This window comes from Ambystoma mexicanum, chromosome 5q (genome assembly GCF_040938575.1).
Source record: "Ambystoma mexicanum isolate Mex_15411 chromosome 5q, UKY_AmexF1_1, whole genome shotgun sequence".
NCBI lineage: Eukaryota > Metazoa > Chordata > Amphibia > Caudata > Ambystomatidae > Ambystoma > Ambystoma mexicanum.
In genome coordinates this window covers 670,138,412-670,154,190 of record NC_090933.1, presented here as the reverse complement: position 1 = coordinate 670,154,190, position 15,779 = coordinate 670,138,412, and the positions used below count along the sequence as shown (strand labels likewise).

General features: G+C 45.9%; 1 protein-coding gene across 2 annotated transcripts in view; it reads left to right on the top strand.

The window, feature by feature from the left end:
* PDE7A (phosphodiesterase 7A) overlaps positions 1-15,779 on the top strand; it is a 1,871,135-nt gene that overhangs the window by 361,225 nt on the left and 1,494,131 nt on the right. Inside the window, exon 3 of one of the 2 annotated variants that reach the window (XM_069621122.1) lies at positions 15,661-15,744. The exons of the other annotated variant lie outside the window; for it this stretch is intronic. Coding sequence (XP_069477223.1) covers positions 15,661-15,744 — 84 coding nt within the window. The remainder of the gene's footprint in view (positions 1-15,660; positions 15,745-15,779) is intronic. 2 annotated transcript variants of the gene reach the window in all.

The window sequence follows — 15,779 nt, the reverse complement described above, 5'->3', positions numbered from 1 at the left end:
CTACCTAGTGCAACCTATGTTTTACTTCTCATTTCATGTGTAATGCAAGCCCCATCTGCAAATGGGCCTGAAGTTGCTCAATTACATTGTGTTGCCTCTGCATACCGGTATGTGCATGGCTGTGTACATTTTGCACATTTTTGATGACTTCCTTTCATAGGTCAAGGTGGTGAAAGTCTTTGTCAAGGAAGGGTCTGTTAAGGTCCTACCCATAGCAAATGCAGATGGTGACATGTGGCTCCCTATTGTACAACATGGCCAATGATGTACACCATATGGTAATGTATGGATAGCATCTCACTCCTGCTATTTGACCAAGTGCACAATGTCCAGTGTAAGAATTGCAACTATTCCCCACAACCATAAAAGCAAGATTTTAAGCAATGATCACAAACCAGGTACCATATGGTACTGGACGCATATCAGGTCACTTGTGCTGTTCAACCACGTCTACAAAGTCCGGCACAATCATTATTTTCAACGTCGCCACCAGTGGAGACATGCATACTTAAAAATGCATGTCGGCTTATGGTGGCGTGTTATTGAGCACGCTTAAGAATTGCAACCATTCCCCACAACCATAAAAGCAACATTATATGCAATAATCACAAACCAGGTACCATATGGTACTGGACGCATAGCAGGTCACTTGTGCTGTTCAACCACGTCTACACAGTCCAGCACAAACATTTTTTGAACGTCGGCACCAGCGGAGACATGCATACTTAAAAATGCATGTCAGCGTTATGGTGGCGTGCTATTGAGCACATCTAGCCTCTTCGGTGAGTAGCCTACGGGCTTTTTGGCATACACCCAACAGTGTTGCCCCTGGACACACCCACCTCAACATGACAGACTTATGCAGGTGAACAAGTGGACAGATACATTCAGGTCACCCCTAGGCACTTCTAACCATCTACTACTTCAGCACTTCTCCCACAGGACACACTAGAGGAGGCGACACTCCATTAGGTCCAAGCCTATATTACACAGTGTAATAATTGCAACCAATCTCCTCAATCATAAAAGCAACATTTTATGCAATGATCACACACCGTACATCGAGGACAGCATTCTGAAACCTACTTCACCCCACAGCATTCTTATTTGCCAGTGCAAGGTAGCCAACTATTCACGGAAGGGTGTACAGGCTTAGCACACGCAACACACCATACTGCAGTGTACGTTGCAAATTTCATGTGTTCTCCATTGTTCTTCCCTTCTGGCATTGCTGTACTATCACTGACTGCTGTGCCTCACCACGCACTGAACACACTAGTGCAAACTATGTTTTACTTCTCATTTCAAGTGTCATGCCGGCCCCATCTGCAGATGGGCCTGCCAACTTTCACCCTGGCCACATCTGTACATACATTGCTCAATTACATTGTGCTGCCTGCGCATACCGATATACCGAACTTGCTGATGACTTCCTTTCATGACGCAATGTGGTAAAATGCTTCGTGAAAGAAGGGTCTTACAAGGGCCTACCCATAGCAAATGCAGATGTGACATGTGGCTCCCTATTGTGCAACATGGGCAATGATGTAGACCATACAGTAATGTATGCATAGCAGCTCACTTCTGCTGTTCCACACCAAGTGCACAATGTCCCCCACAACCATTGTGTGCTACTCACCAAATACAAAAGCATGCACAGTAACAACTGCATTACTGTATTATATTCTGGAGGCTGTTATTAAGGCCTAGACTCACCACAACATAACAGAGCTATGCAGACTACCAGGTACACATATGCCAAATATCACAAAGGCAACATAGACATCAGCACTTACACCCACCTGCCACACCATAAAGCACAGATGCAAGGACACGTGTTCCACTTACCGGAAGTCAGCAACATACCGCTGTGTTTCGCACCACTACCCACTTCCAATCAGAAACCATTTTAAGCATGCCAACCAAACAAGACAAGCTTCACAACATTCAGCCTGCTCCCACCACTGTAATACGTGCATAGAACCAATGGTGCACACCGCATTGCAATACTTACAAATCTGCGCAATGGACAGTATGCAAACATATACAAGAAACATTTGCACCTGCACCTCTTCCACATATACACTCTTCTGTTACTTCACCCAGTGAACACACTGCATAACTGCTCACTGCACCATCTCCACCCATAGACCACCAACTGTCCTCCGATACACCATGGCGGCGTTTCCTAAAAACTTTCATACACCGCTCATTTCCCTCCAGCCAACCTCCGGCTGCGTCCACTGTTCGCCGACAGCACGGCGTACCGCAGCCCAATGAGACATCGCTCCGCAGAGCGAACAGGGAAATGGGTCAGTCGAGCGGACCTAGATATCACTTTTTGGGAGCTGCATTTCAGTGTTTTTTTAAAAAAATGCACAGCCCGATTTCCAGCGAACACACACACACAAGCACGCTTTCTGGGCCAAGCTCCAGCTCCTGTCGCAAATTTGGTGAAAATCTGTGCACCCGTGCAGTTTTTCCCCATTCAGTCTATGGTAACTCCCAGATACCCCCAAACCCTGCACAAAACCTCACATAACTTGGCAAAAAAAATTCAGAGCCTGGCAAATAATTTTTTTGCAAAGTTTTGTGAGGGTTCGTCCTGGGGGAAGCGAAGTTGTAAGCCACCGAAAAAGTGCTCTTCCTATTAGTTTAGCAACTTAACCATAACATAACTTAATAAACTTACATACACATCTCACCGGAATCTTATTTCTTATGCTTGTATCTGCTTAGATTCTCATGCTATGCATAGGCCGACATCTAGTTGAAGCCGCAGAGTGTTACAGTTTTTGTTTTTGAAACTCGAAAAGGGACGTCAACAGGGCGTGCCAGTAATACTGTCCCTAGTGTGACTTCTACTGTACCCATGGTGCTTCAGGCATTGAGGTCCCTAAAATAGTTTTGTTTCTGACATGAGGTTTTATAGTAAAGCAGATTTTATATCCGAGAAGCCCAGAAACATCTATGCACCTTCTACTCCAAGGGGAGGAAGAGTGGGTGTATGTGAATATCAGCTGATACAAGCATCAGAAATACCATTACGGTGAGTAATGTGTCCCTTCTGAGGCATAGATTAGCGAACAGTGTTTGGAGAAGGTGGTGGGTTGTGAGAAGGTACAGCGGCGCATAGATGTTTTAGTACCGCTTGTCCCACCTGGGAATCTGCTTTAGAGTGAGTGTCAATGCAATGGTGCTGAGTACATGTGTAGATAGAGCTCCATGTAGGACGTTTGTAATGAAGGTCAAGGTAGCTCCCGTACCCCTGGTCGAGTGCGCTTTGTGTGAAAGGCAGTGTTTTATTTGACGGAGTAACAGAGCTGTATGCATCCGACTATCCATCTGGTGTTCTTGGAAACACTGACTCCTTCCCTGCCTGGAGCTATGGAGACAAACATTTGGTCTGTTTTCCTTAGTGGTCTGGTCTTGCTTGCATAGTAAAGGACCACCCTCCTTATGTCTAGAGTATGGAGTTTTTTCTCAGCTGAGCTTGATGGATTCTGGAAGAAAGCTGGTAGTTCGATGGCCTGATTGACATGGAACCTAGAAATGAACTTGGGTGAAAACCTAGGGTGCGTTCTTAATACCAATTCGTCTTTGTGGATAACAAAGAAAGGGTTTTGCACTGACAAAGCTTGTAGTTCACTGACTCTTCTTATGGAGGTGATAGCCACCAGAAAAGCAGTCTTATATGTGAGGTGTTTAAGGCTGAACTTGTGCATAGGATGAAAGGGGGGTCCTGTGAGCTTTTCTAGTACTACATTTAGGTGCCACTCTGGAGGCGGATTTTAAATGGGAGAGTGGAGTCTTTTTACTCCCTCCATGAACACCTTAATGACTGGGATTTTATACCAGGACACCTTAATTTGAGAAGTGGTGTATGCGGAGAGAGCTGCCAGGTGAACTTTGAGTTAAATACTAGCCCCAAGTCTAGTAAGTGAAGTATGTAATAAATAATGTGTGATGGAGTACATGCTATTGGGTTTATTTGTTTTGACTGGCACCATATTGCATATCTTTTCCACTTGTTAAAGAAACAGTGTCTAATGTTTGGTTTACGTGCCTCCTTGAGGATGTCCATACAACTTTGAAGTATACTCAAATGGCAAAACTCTGACTTCAGAAGCCAAGCTAGACTGAGGTTGAGGATGTAATCATGTTGAAGGGGCACGTGGGTTTGATTGGGTAACACCTCGCCAGTTTGCGCACATGTGGATACCAAGGTTTTCTCGCCCACATAGGAGCAACTGGTATTAATGTTACTTGTTCGTTGTGCATCTTGTTCACCGCCTTGCTCATTAGAGGAGTTGGGGGGGTGTGGGGGGAGAGCACAGGGCGTTCCCCTTGGAGTCGTGTTGGAGAAACCTGGATGCGAAGTCTGGTCATTGTGTGTTTTGTCTTGTTGAAAACAAGTCTAGAGGGGGATAGCCCCATTGTGCGAAGATCCAGTCTACGATATCTTTGTTGAGCTGCCACTGGTGCTCTTCTGGTAGAAGATTTCTGCTTAGTGAGTCTGCTAGAGAATTGAGTTCCCCTGGAACATGTTGCAATGTTAGGAACATGCCCCGCTTGAGTGCCCACTTTCAGATTTTTTGTGCTAGTCTGGACAGACTTGGAGAGTGTGTGTCCCCATCCTTTTGTTATGTAAAACATAGCAGTGGTGCTGTCTGTGAGCATCTGTACTGGCTGATGTGACGGGTGTACTTGGAAGCCCTGTAGTGCTTTGAGCACTGCTAGACGTTCCAGGAGGTTGATGTGATTCTTGGCTGTGATCTGAGTCGACAGACCATGCGCTGTATGATGAAGGTAATGGGCTCCCCACCTGCTGAGTGATGCGTCTGTTGTGACAACCGCTTGCACTGAGGTTGTGAAAGGGCTTCTCCTGTAACATGTTCTCCTTTGTCCACCAGCACAGAGCTTGTTCTAGGGTTGGCAAAACGACCACCAGATCGTCCCACTGACCACTTGCCAGAGACCATTGTTTTGCCAACCACTCTTACATTGGGCACAAGCGCAATTGTGCGTGTTGGACCAGGAAAATGCATGATGCCATCATCCCGAGTGACCGCATTGTAGTCCATACTGTTATCTGGAAACCGGCTAGATACTGAGGTATTTACAGCAGTATTTTTTTGTACTCTTTCCTTGGATGGAAAGACTAGACTCTCTTCTGTTTTTATGACCGCTCCTAGGAACTGTTTGGTCTTGCTTGGTACAAAAACCCAATTGGAAAAGAAGATGGATTGTTCTTTGGGTATTTTGCTTGCATATATGGGGGTTCTAACCTGCGATCAGCCAGTCGTCCAGGTAAGGGTACACTGGGATTGACTCCCTGCATAGATGCGGTACCACTTTTGCCAGTACCTTGGTGAATACCCTTGAAGCAGAGGCTATGCCGAAGGGTAGCAGTTTGAATTGGTAGTGCTGGTTCGCTATTTTGAAACGCCATAATCTTCTGTGCGCTGTAACATTGAAATATGAAAGTATGCATCTTTCATATCCAAGGTTGCCATGACGCCACTCTGCTTCAGCAGTGGTATTACTTCCTGTAGCGTTGTCATGCAGCATTTATGTGGCTTGACATAGGTGTTTGCAGGGCGCAATAATACCCTTGTTTACCTGGTTTGCTGGGATGAATTCTACAGAATCCTTTAGGAGCAGCGCCTTCACCTCTTCCAACAGGATACATTCTTCCTGGGAGGTGTTCCTTTGTCTTGGCGTGTGGTTGGCTGGTTGTTGGATCAATGCAGTATATAATAACCACACGACACGGTAGAAAGTACCCTCCGGTCCAAAGTGATTCCCTCCCATGCGTGGGTAAAGTGTGAAATGTGACCTCCTACTGGAGTGGCATGGGAGGGAACCTGAAGTGGGTGGTCATTGCTTGTGGGGTGTTGAGCAGCCTCTAGAAGAGGAGGATCTCCCCCCTACTTTGAGACCACCTTTGGCCTCTTTGAAACCCCTGTTGTGAGGTCTATCCCTGTGATGAACCCCAGGATGAGCTTTGGCCACCTTGATTATAATTTGAAGCTCGTTAAGAGTTCTGACCTCTGAAACTGCGGGAATTATAGCCCTCTCGTTGGCCGAAGGTTTGTTGGTGAGCTGCCTAATGATTTGAGGGTGTTGTACTCCTCTTTTGCGCTTTTTAGAGCATCTCCCACTGCTTTGGCAAATAAAGCCTTGGGTTCGATGGGAACGTTAAGGAGGGTTGCCTGCGTTTCAAGCATGAACCCTGATTGTCGTAGCCATGCATGCCGTTTTATTAACGTGCCCTCCGCTATGATTCTTCCTGCATTGTCAGCTGCATCCAAGTTGTTCTTCAGGATGCAGTTTGCTATTTGCTTAACCTCTTCAATGGAGAGCGACACCTTTGTTTTAAGGGACTCTGGGACCGATTCGTTTTTTTTCGGCAATTTCATCCCACTTGTTGTTGTTAGCAATTCTAGTTTGGTAAACTGCAGATGAGGGTACGTTTCACTCTTTCTAGTTGTTACCTCTAAAGAGTCGGGTTTTAACTGCCCCCTGATGTATAGAGGGCTTGAGCGGGGTGGCCTGAATACTTTCGCGATGCACGAGTTGACTACCTGTGTTAAAATAGGAGTGAGCACAGTGGGGTGGATACGTTTCTATACTGAATGCAACAGGGGGATACATTTTGGCTGCTAATTTCTTAACCCCTAGTATGTCTTCAACAAAGTCTTTATTAATTTGTTCTTCCTGTGTGTTGATCTTGAAGTACTATGCAGCCTTCAGGAGCAGGTCATTATATTGTATTTGGTTATCCACTGGTGAGTCTGCCACCAGTGGGTCTGAATGATCTGGTGACTGGATGACGTAGACATCTTCATCGTGGTCATCCTAATAATATTGGTCGACAACACCCAAGTCCCCTTGGTCGTCTGTGTAAGCCCCAGTGTCCTGAGAGTCTTGCATGGTGTAACAATAAGCATGCTGCCCTAAGTCTTGTGGGCTCTTTTGGCGGAAGACTGGCTGCTGCCCCACTTTCAGTAACTGCTGGCCCACTTTGTGGATTACCCTGAAGATTTTGTAGGACCTCAGGGTGGTCAAAGAAATTTATGAAGGAGGACTTTCTCCTCATGACCTTGTCATTTTGATCGATTGCCCACTGAGATGAACTTGGAACAACAGGGGGAATAAGGGCAAGGGTAGGGGGCGTGGGTGTTGGCTCTGGGGCAGGGGTTCTTTAAGGGTGCATAGCCCCTGAAAGAGTGCCCTCTCCCTGTGACGTCGAAGAACTATGGTTTTTTGATGCACAGCTTTTTAACAGTGTGTCTGGGACGCGCTTTGTGATCAGCTCGCTCATTTTCGAGCTTGGCTTACTCATTGAGGAGGCCGTCGATGCGTCTTTCGATACCCAGTCATCGGCCAGTGCCATCGATGCGTCTTTCGACGCCCGGTCGCCAGCATGTGTGGATTTCATGGCTTTAGACATGGTGTCAGAAACGGACTTGACAATCTGTTTCAGGGGCCTGTCGTGTGGTGATGCCGTGTGTGGCTTTCCAGTCAGCGACTTAATCGACTTTCGGCCATTGGAGGTGTGCTTTGTGTGGTGAGACTTGGTTGTGCTAGTTCCGCCAGGTGTCATCCCCGTAGCAGAACCACCGGCCAGCCTGTTGGGGGTCAGGGGTTTGCATGCAGTATCTAACGGATCTTGATCGCCCTCGGCGTCACTGTAGACGTCAATGCTGCCATCGCTGGAGGCTCCCTCAACGTCCATGGCGGCCTCGGCACGCATGGCTTGGCGGGCACAGCATTTGGTTTTGCAGTATTTGAGTGTTTTAGGCCTGAAGAGTTTGCAAGATTTGCACTGTCCCTCGGCGTGATCCCAGTGCAAGTGTTTCCAGGGTAATTTTCTATGACAAGAAGAGCAAAACTTAAAGGGTGTATTTCTCATTATGTAAGGGGGTGGCAGCCTAGCAAAATATTTGGGAGGAAAGGGCAATATGCATTTTCTTAACGAGACTAAAATATGAACCTCCCCCCCCAACTCTCACTACTGTGGGGCACGTTGAAGCCTTCCGAGGCCAAAAGAGGATCGTCGAGCCGAGTTGTTGTAGTCGTCGACGATAGTAATTTGTCCTTTATGCCGTCGCAGAGGATCTCGCGGTGGACTGATATAAAAAAGGACAGAAAGAAGTACTATAGTTAACTTTTTCTAAGCAATGACGATAACCAAGAAGAAACTCTGCAACATACGTCCGACTATGATGGCGGATAAAAACAATCTGAGGGACCAGAAGCGTAAAGCACCATGGTTACAGTGGACGTCATACTAGGGATAGAATTACTTGAACACCCCGCCAACGTCCCTTTTCAAGTTTCGAAAACAAAAACTGTAATACTCTGTGTCATCCACTACATATCGGCCTATGCATAACATGTGATCCAAGCAGATTCCACAAGCCTCAGAAATATATGTATGTAGATATGATAAGCCATTCAGTAGGCTCATATGTGATAAAGGCGATACTATCTCAGAGTAACATTAACACATTTTACAACAACATCCTAAATTGAGTGGCACCTCAAAGTTGGAAAAATGAACCAGGGTAGATTTAATGTCTAAGGCTGCACACTACATAAGACACTTTATATAAATGTAAAGTTTTATTTGTTATATATGTCCCTTATGGGGTCTACTCAGTACTATGAGTTGTACTAAATGATTCATATGGGATACATTACTCACCGTAATCGTATTTCTGAAGCTTGTATCTGCTTAGATTTACATGCTGTGCATAGGCCGACATCTAGTGGAAGCTGCCAGTAATACTATCCCTAGTTTGACGTCCACTGTACCCATGGTCCTTCACACGTTGAGGTCCCTCAGATTGTTATTTTTCTGACATGAGGTAGCATGAAGTGTAGCGCGAGTACAGATGTATCCAAGCAGATACGTATCAGACAAGTTCATAAGAATCCATGCGCCTTCTCTCCGAGGGGAGGAAGGGTGGGCACATGTGAATCTAAGCAGATACAAGCATCAGAAATACGGTTACAGTGAGTAATGTATCCCTTCTGAGGCTTGTGGAATCTGCTTAGCTCACATGCTGTGCATAGATTAGCCAGCAGTGTTAGGAGAAGGTGTTGGATTGTGTGAAGGTTCATGGGCGAACAGATGTCTTAGAACCGCTTGTCCCACCTGTGCATCGGTCTTGGAATGTGTGTTAATGCAGTAGTGCTGAGTGGAGTGTGTACTGAGCTTCATGTAGCTGCTTTGCAAATGCTGTCTAGGGGGACATTTGCAACGAATGCCAAAGTAGCTCCTGTGCTCCTTGTAGAGTGAGCTCTTGGCGTGAAAGACAGTGTCTTGTCTGACAGGGAATAGCACGGTTGTATGCACCTGACTAGGCATCTGGAGATGGCATTCTTGGAAATGCGATTTCCCCTTCTCTGCCTGGGGCTATGGAGACAAACAGCTGGTCTGTTTTCCTTAGCAGTCTGGTCTTGTTTACATAGTAAAGGACCGCCCTCCTTACATCTAGTGTATGGAATTTATCTCAGCTGAGCTTATTGGGTTCTGGAAGAAAGCCGGAAGCTCAATGGACTGGTTCACATGAAATTTAGAGATTAACTTAGGAGAGAACCTAGGATGAGTACGTAAAACCAGTTTGTCTTTGTGTATGACAAAGGATCGTGTACTGACATTGCTTGTAATTCACTAACTCTTCTTATGGAAGTAATAGCCACTAAGAAGGCAGTCTTGTAAGTCAGGTGTTTAAGACTTGACTTGTGCATCGGCTCGAAAGAGGGTCCCATGAGCTTAACGAGTACTACATTGAGATCCCATCCTGACGGCAGGTTTGAAACTGGAGATTGAAGTCTGTTTACCCCCCCTCCATGAACGCCTTGATGACCGGCACCTTCCATCATGCTACTTTATTGTGAGAGGTGGTGTAGGCTGACAAGGCTTCCAGGTGGACCTTCAAAGAGTTGGATACTAACCCGGAGTCTAGCAAGTGGAGCATGTAAATTAGAAAGTGTGATGGGGTACATTCTATGGGGTTAATTTGTTTAGACTGGCACCAAATTACAGATCTCCTCCACTTGTCGAAATAAAAGTGTCTAGAGTTAGGCTTTCGTGTTTCCTTCAGGATATCCATACACCTGTGTGGTAGGTTAAGATGTCCGAACTCTAGGACTTCAGGAGCCATGCTGCCATGTTCATTGAGTGAGGTTGAGGGTGCACTGTTAATCGCCCGTGCTGAGTGAGTAGATGCGTCAGGCGTGGGAGCTTGATGGGATCGCACATCGCCAGTTTGCGCAGATGTGGATACCACGGTTGTCTTGCCCACATAGGAGCAACTAGGATGAGCGTCACTTGTTCCTTGTGGATCTTGTTCACCACTTTGTTCATGAGGAGTCAGAAGAAAAGCGTAAGCAAATTTCCCGGACCAGTTCATCCATAGGTTGTTCCCCTTGGAGCCTGGCTGGGGGAACGTGGACGCGAAGTCTGGGCATTGACTGGTTTCACTTGTAGAGAACAAGTGTATTGTGGGAAAACCCCATTGAGAGAAGAGTTGCTCTACGACCTTTGTATCTAGTCTGGATACAAATCCAGACTACGGCTGCTCAGCATGCGATGCGCTCATCCCGCGTTTGTTGAAGAACCACTTGGCCCGGTGGAGGGATCTGTTCTCATGATCACCACTGGAGAACCTCGAAGAGTACGTCAGGAGGAAGCCCATACCAAAGGTAGGTGCCTTGTTCTCTTTAGGACCCCGCAAAGGGAACTCCTTCCCTGGGAAGTATCCAAGCAGAAGAGGCCTTTCAGGGGGATGCCCTTGTTCGGTCGGTGCACCCACGGCCACATTCCTATGGTTATAGTGGTGGCTTCTATGTATTCTAAGCCACAAGCCTTCACATCGGCCTCTACTTCAGCCCTCCAAGGAAAGGAAGAAAAGCTCCAGGAGGCATATGGGAAGAAGATCTATTCCAGTGCTACGCTCTATTTGCGACAGGCCAATGCAGAGGCAATGCCTGCTGCAGTGAATCAAAAAATGATGCAGGAGATGGCAGACTTCCTTCCTGAGCTTCTGACTCAGTCAGGCAAGATTCAAGGCACAGCTGGCAGAGGCAAAAAAAAGTGGCCAATGATATCCTAGTCAACTGTGGCACACATAGACACCACAGGCAGGGCTATTTGCACGGCCACTGACATGCGAAGGACAGCTTGGCTAAAGGCACCCAAGTTTCACCATGACTTCCTTTCTGATTCAAAGTGTGTACTGTTGGTCATATTATAGCTTATGTTAGGATCTTTTCAGTATTGCTCCCATAGGAATTTATATCAATTTAAGGATTTTTGCACACTTTTCATTGTTTTTCTAAGCCATTTTCGAGTGTCATTTTAAGAAGTGCCCAGATGGCCTATTGTACCAGAAGTGCCCTGCTGTCTGTAGACCCGATACGGATGACCAGAACCCTGACGGTCCAAATCTTAAATTAAAGTGGACTGTAAGTGTCAGTAGGAATCATAGGAAACCATAGTATACTGCCTTTTTCTATCCCAACCTATAACCTATCCCACCTTTAACTTAAGAACCATAATATTATCAGAACCATTCTTGCAACCCTATTTGTGATTGTGTGTTAGCGCTGATTTCTCCTCATTGTGTTTTACTAGACTATAAGTCATTAGTGATTTGGATTTAATAAAATAATTCCATAATTCCCATAAAGAAAATGGGGTGTCCACCACGTGAAGGGTTACAAGCGGCCGTGCGTAACTGTGGAGATTAACGGGTGGCATTCTCTTTTTCTTAGCCATTAATCTAGTTTAAGTTAAATCCTGTTATTTTAAAACCGATTTTCTGCTTTTCTCTGTTCTATTTTTCTAAAAATGCCTCTCATTAAAACTTGCATAACTTCCTCAATTTTATAGAGAGACTTAATTTCAACTCTGACTTAAACCTAAGACCTTTAGCTACATCCCTAAACCTAAAACTTAAAAATCGCATAGTGAAATTTAGGCGGGAATTCGTAATTTTGCAAAAGTTTTACACGTGTTTTCCCCATTCAAAGTATTTCCAAACTTCCTTTCTGATTCAAAGTGTGTACTGTTGCTCATATTATAGCTTACGTTTGTTAGGATCTTTTCAGGATTGCTCCCATAGGAATTTATATTAATTTAAGGATTTTTGCACACTTTTCATTGTTTTTCTAAGCCATTTTCGAGTGTCATTTTAAGAAGTGTAAAATTTCCAAAATGTTTTTCTCTCGTTTGGGGAGGGAAGATTGCATTCAAACCCTGTACACTGTTCTTTATTCCTGAATACCTGCTGCTTACTTAAGCCTTTGTAGAATTGCTTCTTTGTGAGTTGAGAAATTTGCATGGGGAAACCTTAACTTAAAAGCCAAAACTGTTCATTGTCTGTGTTTTATCTTCTGTGTTGCTATAAGTAAATTCAACTGTCTTCCCTACTTTCTGATTTGTATTGTCACCCCATTGGTGATTGCTGCCGCATATATTAAAACATATGTTTGATTTGAATTTTAAATAAATAAATATTACCTTCGTTTTTTTTTTTTTTAGAAGGGGTGTGATATGAGTGTTATATCACTCAGAATATTGAACCTATAGACACAATAAATAAGTATTTCATTTGTGCATTGCATGCTAGGCTGAGACCCAGGTGTATTGCCTGATTGAAATCCTTAACGGGAGACAATGTGTGGGGGAGACTGGATGCGCTCCCCGGATCTGAAAGATGCTTACCTGCACGTCCCGATTTGGGAGCCCCATCATTCCTTCCTCCGGTGTAGGATCATGGGCTTTCATTTCCAATACAGCCCCAAGTGTTTTTACAAAATTAATGACTGCTGTAGCAGCCATGCTCTGAGCGGACAGCCACCAACATTTATCCATACCTTGACAACTGGCTAGTACGAGTAGTCTCCTGAGGGCGTACCGTGCACAGCTTCAGCACTTATGCAGATGCTGTAGGATTTGGAGTTCTCTATCAACCTCAAACGTCGCAGTTACTTCCCATGCAGTCCTAAACATTCCAGGGGTAATTTGGGATGCAAGGGTGGAGGACAAGATCACTGCAATCAAGAAGGCCACAGGGCATTTTCTCAGCAAACCAGTAATGTCAGCATGGTGGTACCAGCACCTGCTCAGAATAATGGCGGCTTGTCTCCTGGCTGTTCCGCACAAGACAAAATGAGGAGGCTGCAGCTATAATTCTGAGCCTCTTGGAATCAGGAGACTGGCTCCCAAGCAGCTCTAGTCAGCATACCACAGCACCTTCACCAGGACCTTTTGTAGTGGAGTGCAGAGGCCAACATTTTAGCGGGCAGGCCGTTCAGGCAGCCGCTACCAGAGATTACCATTACCACGGAGCTGTCCCTAGAGGGATGGGGGGAGGCTAACCTGGACATCCAGTGTCCATGGAGAATGGTCAAGGCAGGAACAGCTGGAACACATCAACTAGCTCAAGATGATGGCCATCTGACTTGCTCTCAAAGCATTCCTCTCCATAAGCATGTCAGTATGCATTCAGACAGACGGCTCCAAATGCATGTATCGCATCAACAAACAGGGAGGTACCAGGACTCCTCCGCTTCTTAGGGTGTCCATCAACATATGGGAGTGGGCACTGACGAACAACATTTTCTTGTTAGCAGACCACCTTCCAGAGGAATCCAACTTGGAGGCAGACAGACTGGGGGTCGACAATTACGAGTGGCAGTTGAACGAGGATGTCCTGAGGGAGATCTTCTCAGGTGGGCCCCCAAGCAACAGGAGATGCCTCCAGTTTGCATCCTGGATGGAACAAGGCAGAGGATTCCTAGGGGATGTGCTGCAGATTCAGTGGAACTAAATGTGCATATACACCCCCCCCGCCCCCACTCCATTGGTTCACAGGGTCATCTGCAAGGTCAAGGAGTCACAGAGGCTTTATCTCGTCTTTATAGTGCCATGGTGGCCAGCCAGACCTTGGTTCTTAGAACGCCTCTGGATGTCCGATCAACCTCTGGTCGCCTTACATTGGGACCAGCCCCCCTACTTTTCCAGCATGATGGTACAGTGGTTCACCCTGCTCAGCAGAAGTTGGCCCTAGCAGCTTGGTTTCTGAACAGGTCTCTCTGCAAAAAATTCTCACTTGTCTCGAGACAACTTTGCTATCATTTAGGGTGCAAGAATCGACTCAAAAAGGAGTCATTGCTTTTGCAAATGTACCTGGTTCTGTCACTGGACCAAGGCAAACAAGGTTGGAACTCTGGCATGCACGCTAGACGATGTGTTTTCTTTCTCTGCACATCTGGCTCATTCAGGGGTGCAGGTACCTGTCGTAGTTATCTGGCAGTCATAGGGGCTTACAAAAATTCCAGAGAACATCTTTTCGTCCTCCAATCTGGTGGTCAAAAAGCATTTGACGGGCCTGACCAGATTGTATCCCCCAACCAAGCGCCCACATCCGGTCTGGAACCTTAACGTGGTGTTGGGGGCACTAGCCCTCAAGTCTTTAGCGCCTATGGTGTCAGCGTACATCAGGCTGGTTACTGTAAAGACTTCTCTACTGGTTGGCCTTACCTCAGCGTGCAGGATCATTGAGATATAGGCGATAATGGCTTCAGAGCCGTATACCACATTTCACTGGGACAAGGTGGTGCTAAGGACACACCCTTCATTTCTCCCAGAGGTTGTATCGGCTTTTCACCTCAACGCAGAGATAGTACTTCAGACATTATTTGCAGATCCAAAGGATGAGTCACCGAAGGTGTTGCACTGTCTGGATGTCAGGTGTGCTCTAAGATTTTACCTGGACAGGACGAAAAGCTTCCGTAAATTGGATGCCTTGTTCATCACTTTTGGCAGATCAAAACCAGGCTGTCCGGCATCCAAGGCTTCTAAAGCTAGGTGGATGGTGATGGCCATTAAGGAGGCATATGAGGGGCAGCACAGGTCCTTGCCAGCAAACATGCACGCCCACGCCATCAGAGCGAAGCCCACGAGTGTGGCCTTCCAAAAACACGTTCCATGGCAGACGATCAGCAAAACGGCTACTTCGCTTCCCCAGCGCCAGATCTAACGCAGCATTTGTCCAGGCAATTTTGAAGAACTTGTTTTCCTAGAGGGGCAACTCTTCTCTCAGGGCTACATTCTGTTGTAATCGCCCATACAGTATGGAGGAAAGGGGACAGGACGTAGGAGTAATTATATGGTACTCACTGTAGTCACTAACGTACTCCTAGTCCATAGTCCCCTTTCCTCTATAAGTCCCACCATCCTCCCCCTTAATAAACCTGTCATTAGGCAGTTTTTATATAGCCGACGCATCAAAGGGACTGAGGAGTTGTGCCGGTGGGCGGAGTCAGAGGAGCACTCCTGCACACATCCAAATTTAAAGGGAAGGTCATTTTTTTCTAGTGAAAAATGATCTGTTTCCCGTCCTTAGCAAGGGACGCCCATAAAGTATGGAGCAAATGGGACTATGGACTAGGAGTGCATTATTCACTACGGTGAGTAATATATAATTTCTCAAATTAGCAAAGCAAGGACCGGGCTTTCAATGCTGTACACATACTAATGTGTAAGAGCATATGTCTAGCCCTGTAGCGCTTGCATTTTCTGCATCTGTAGGTTATTATTCATTCTTCTAAAGTATTGCAATTTTGATCCTTTTCTAGGAGATGTTCGAGTAAGGAGTCGGGCTGGGTTTGAGACTGAGAAAAGAGGTTCTCATCCATATATAGATTTTCGTATTCTGCACTGTAAGTACTTATAACTCTGTGTTCAGACATCAACA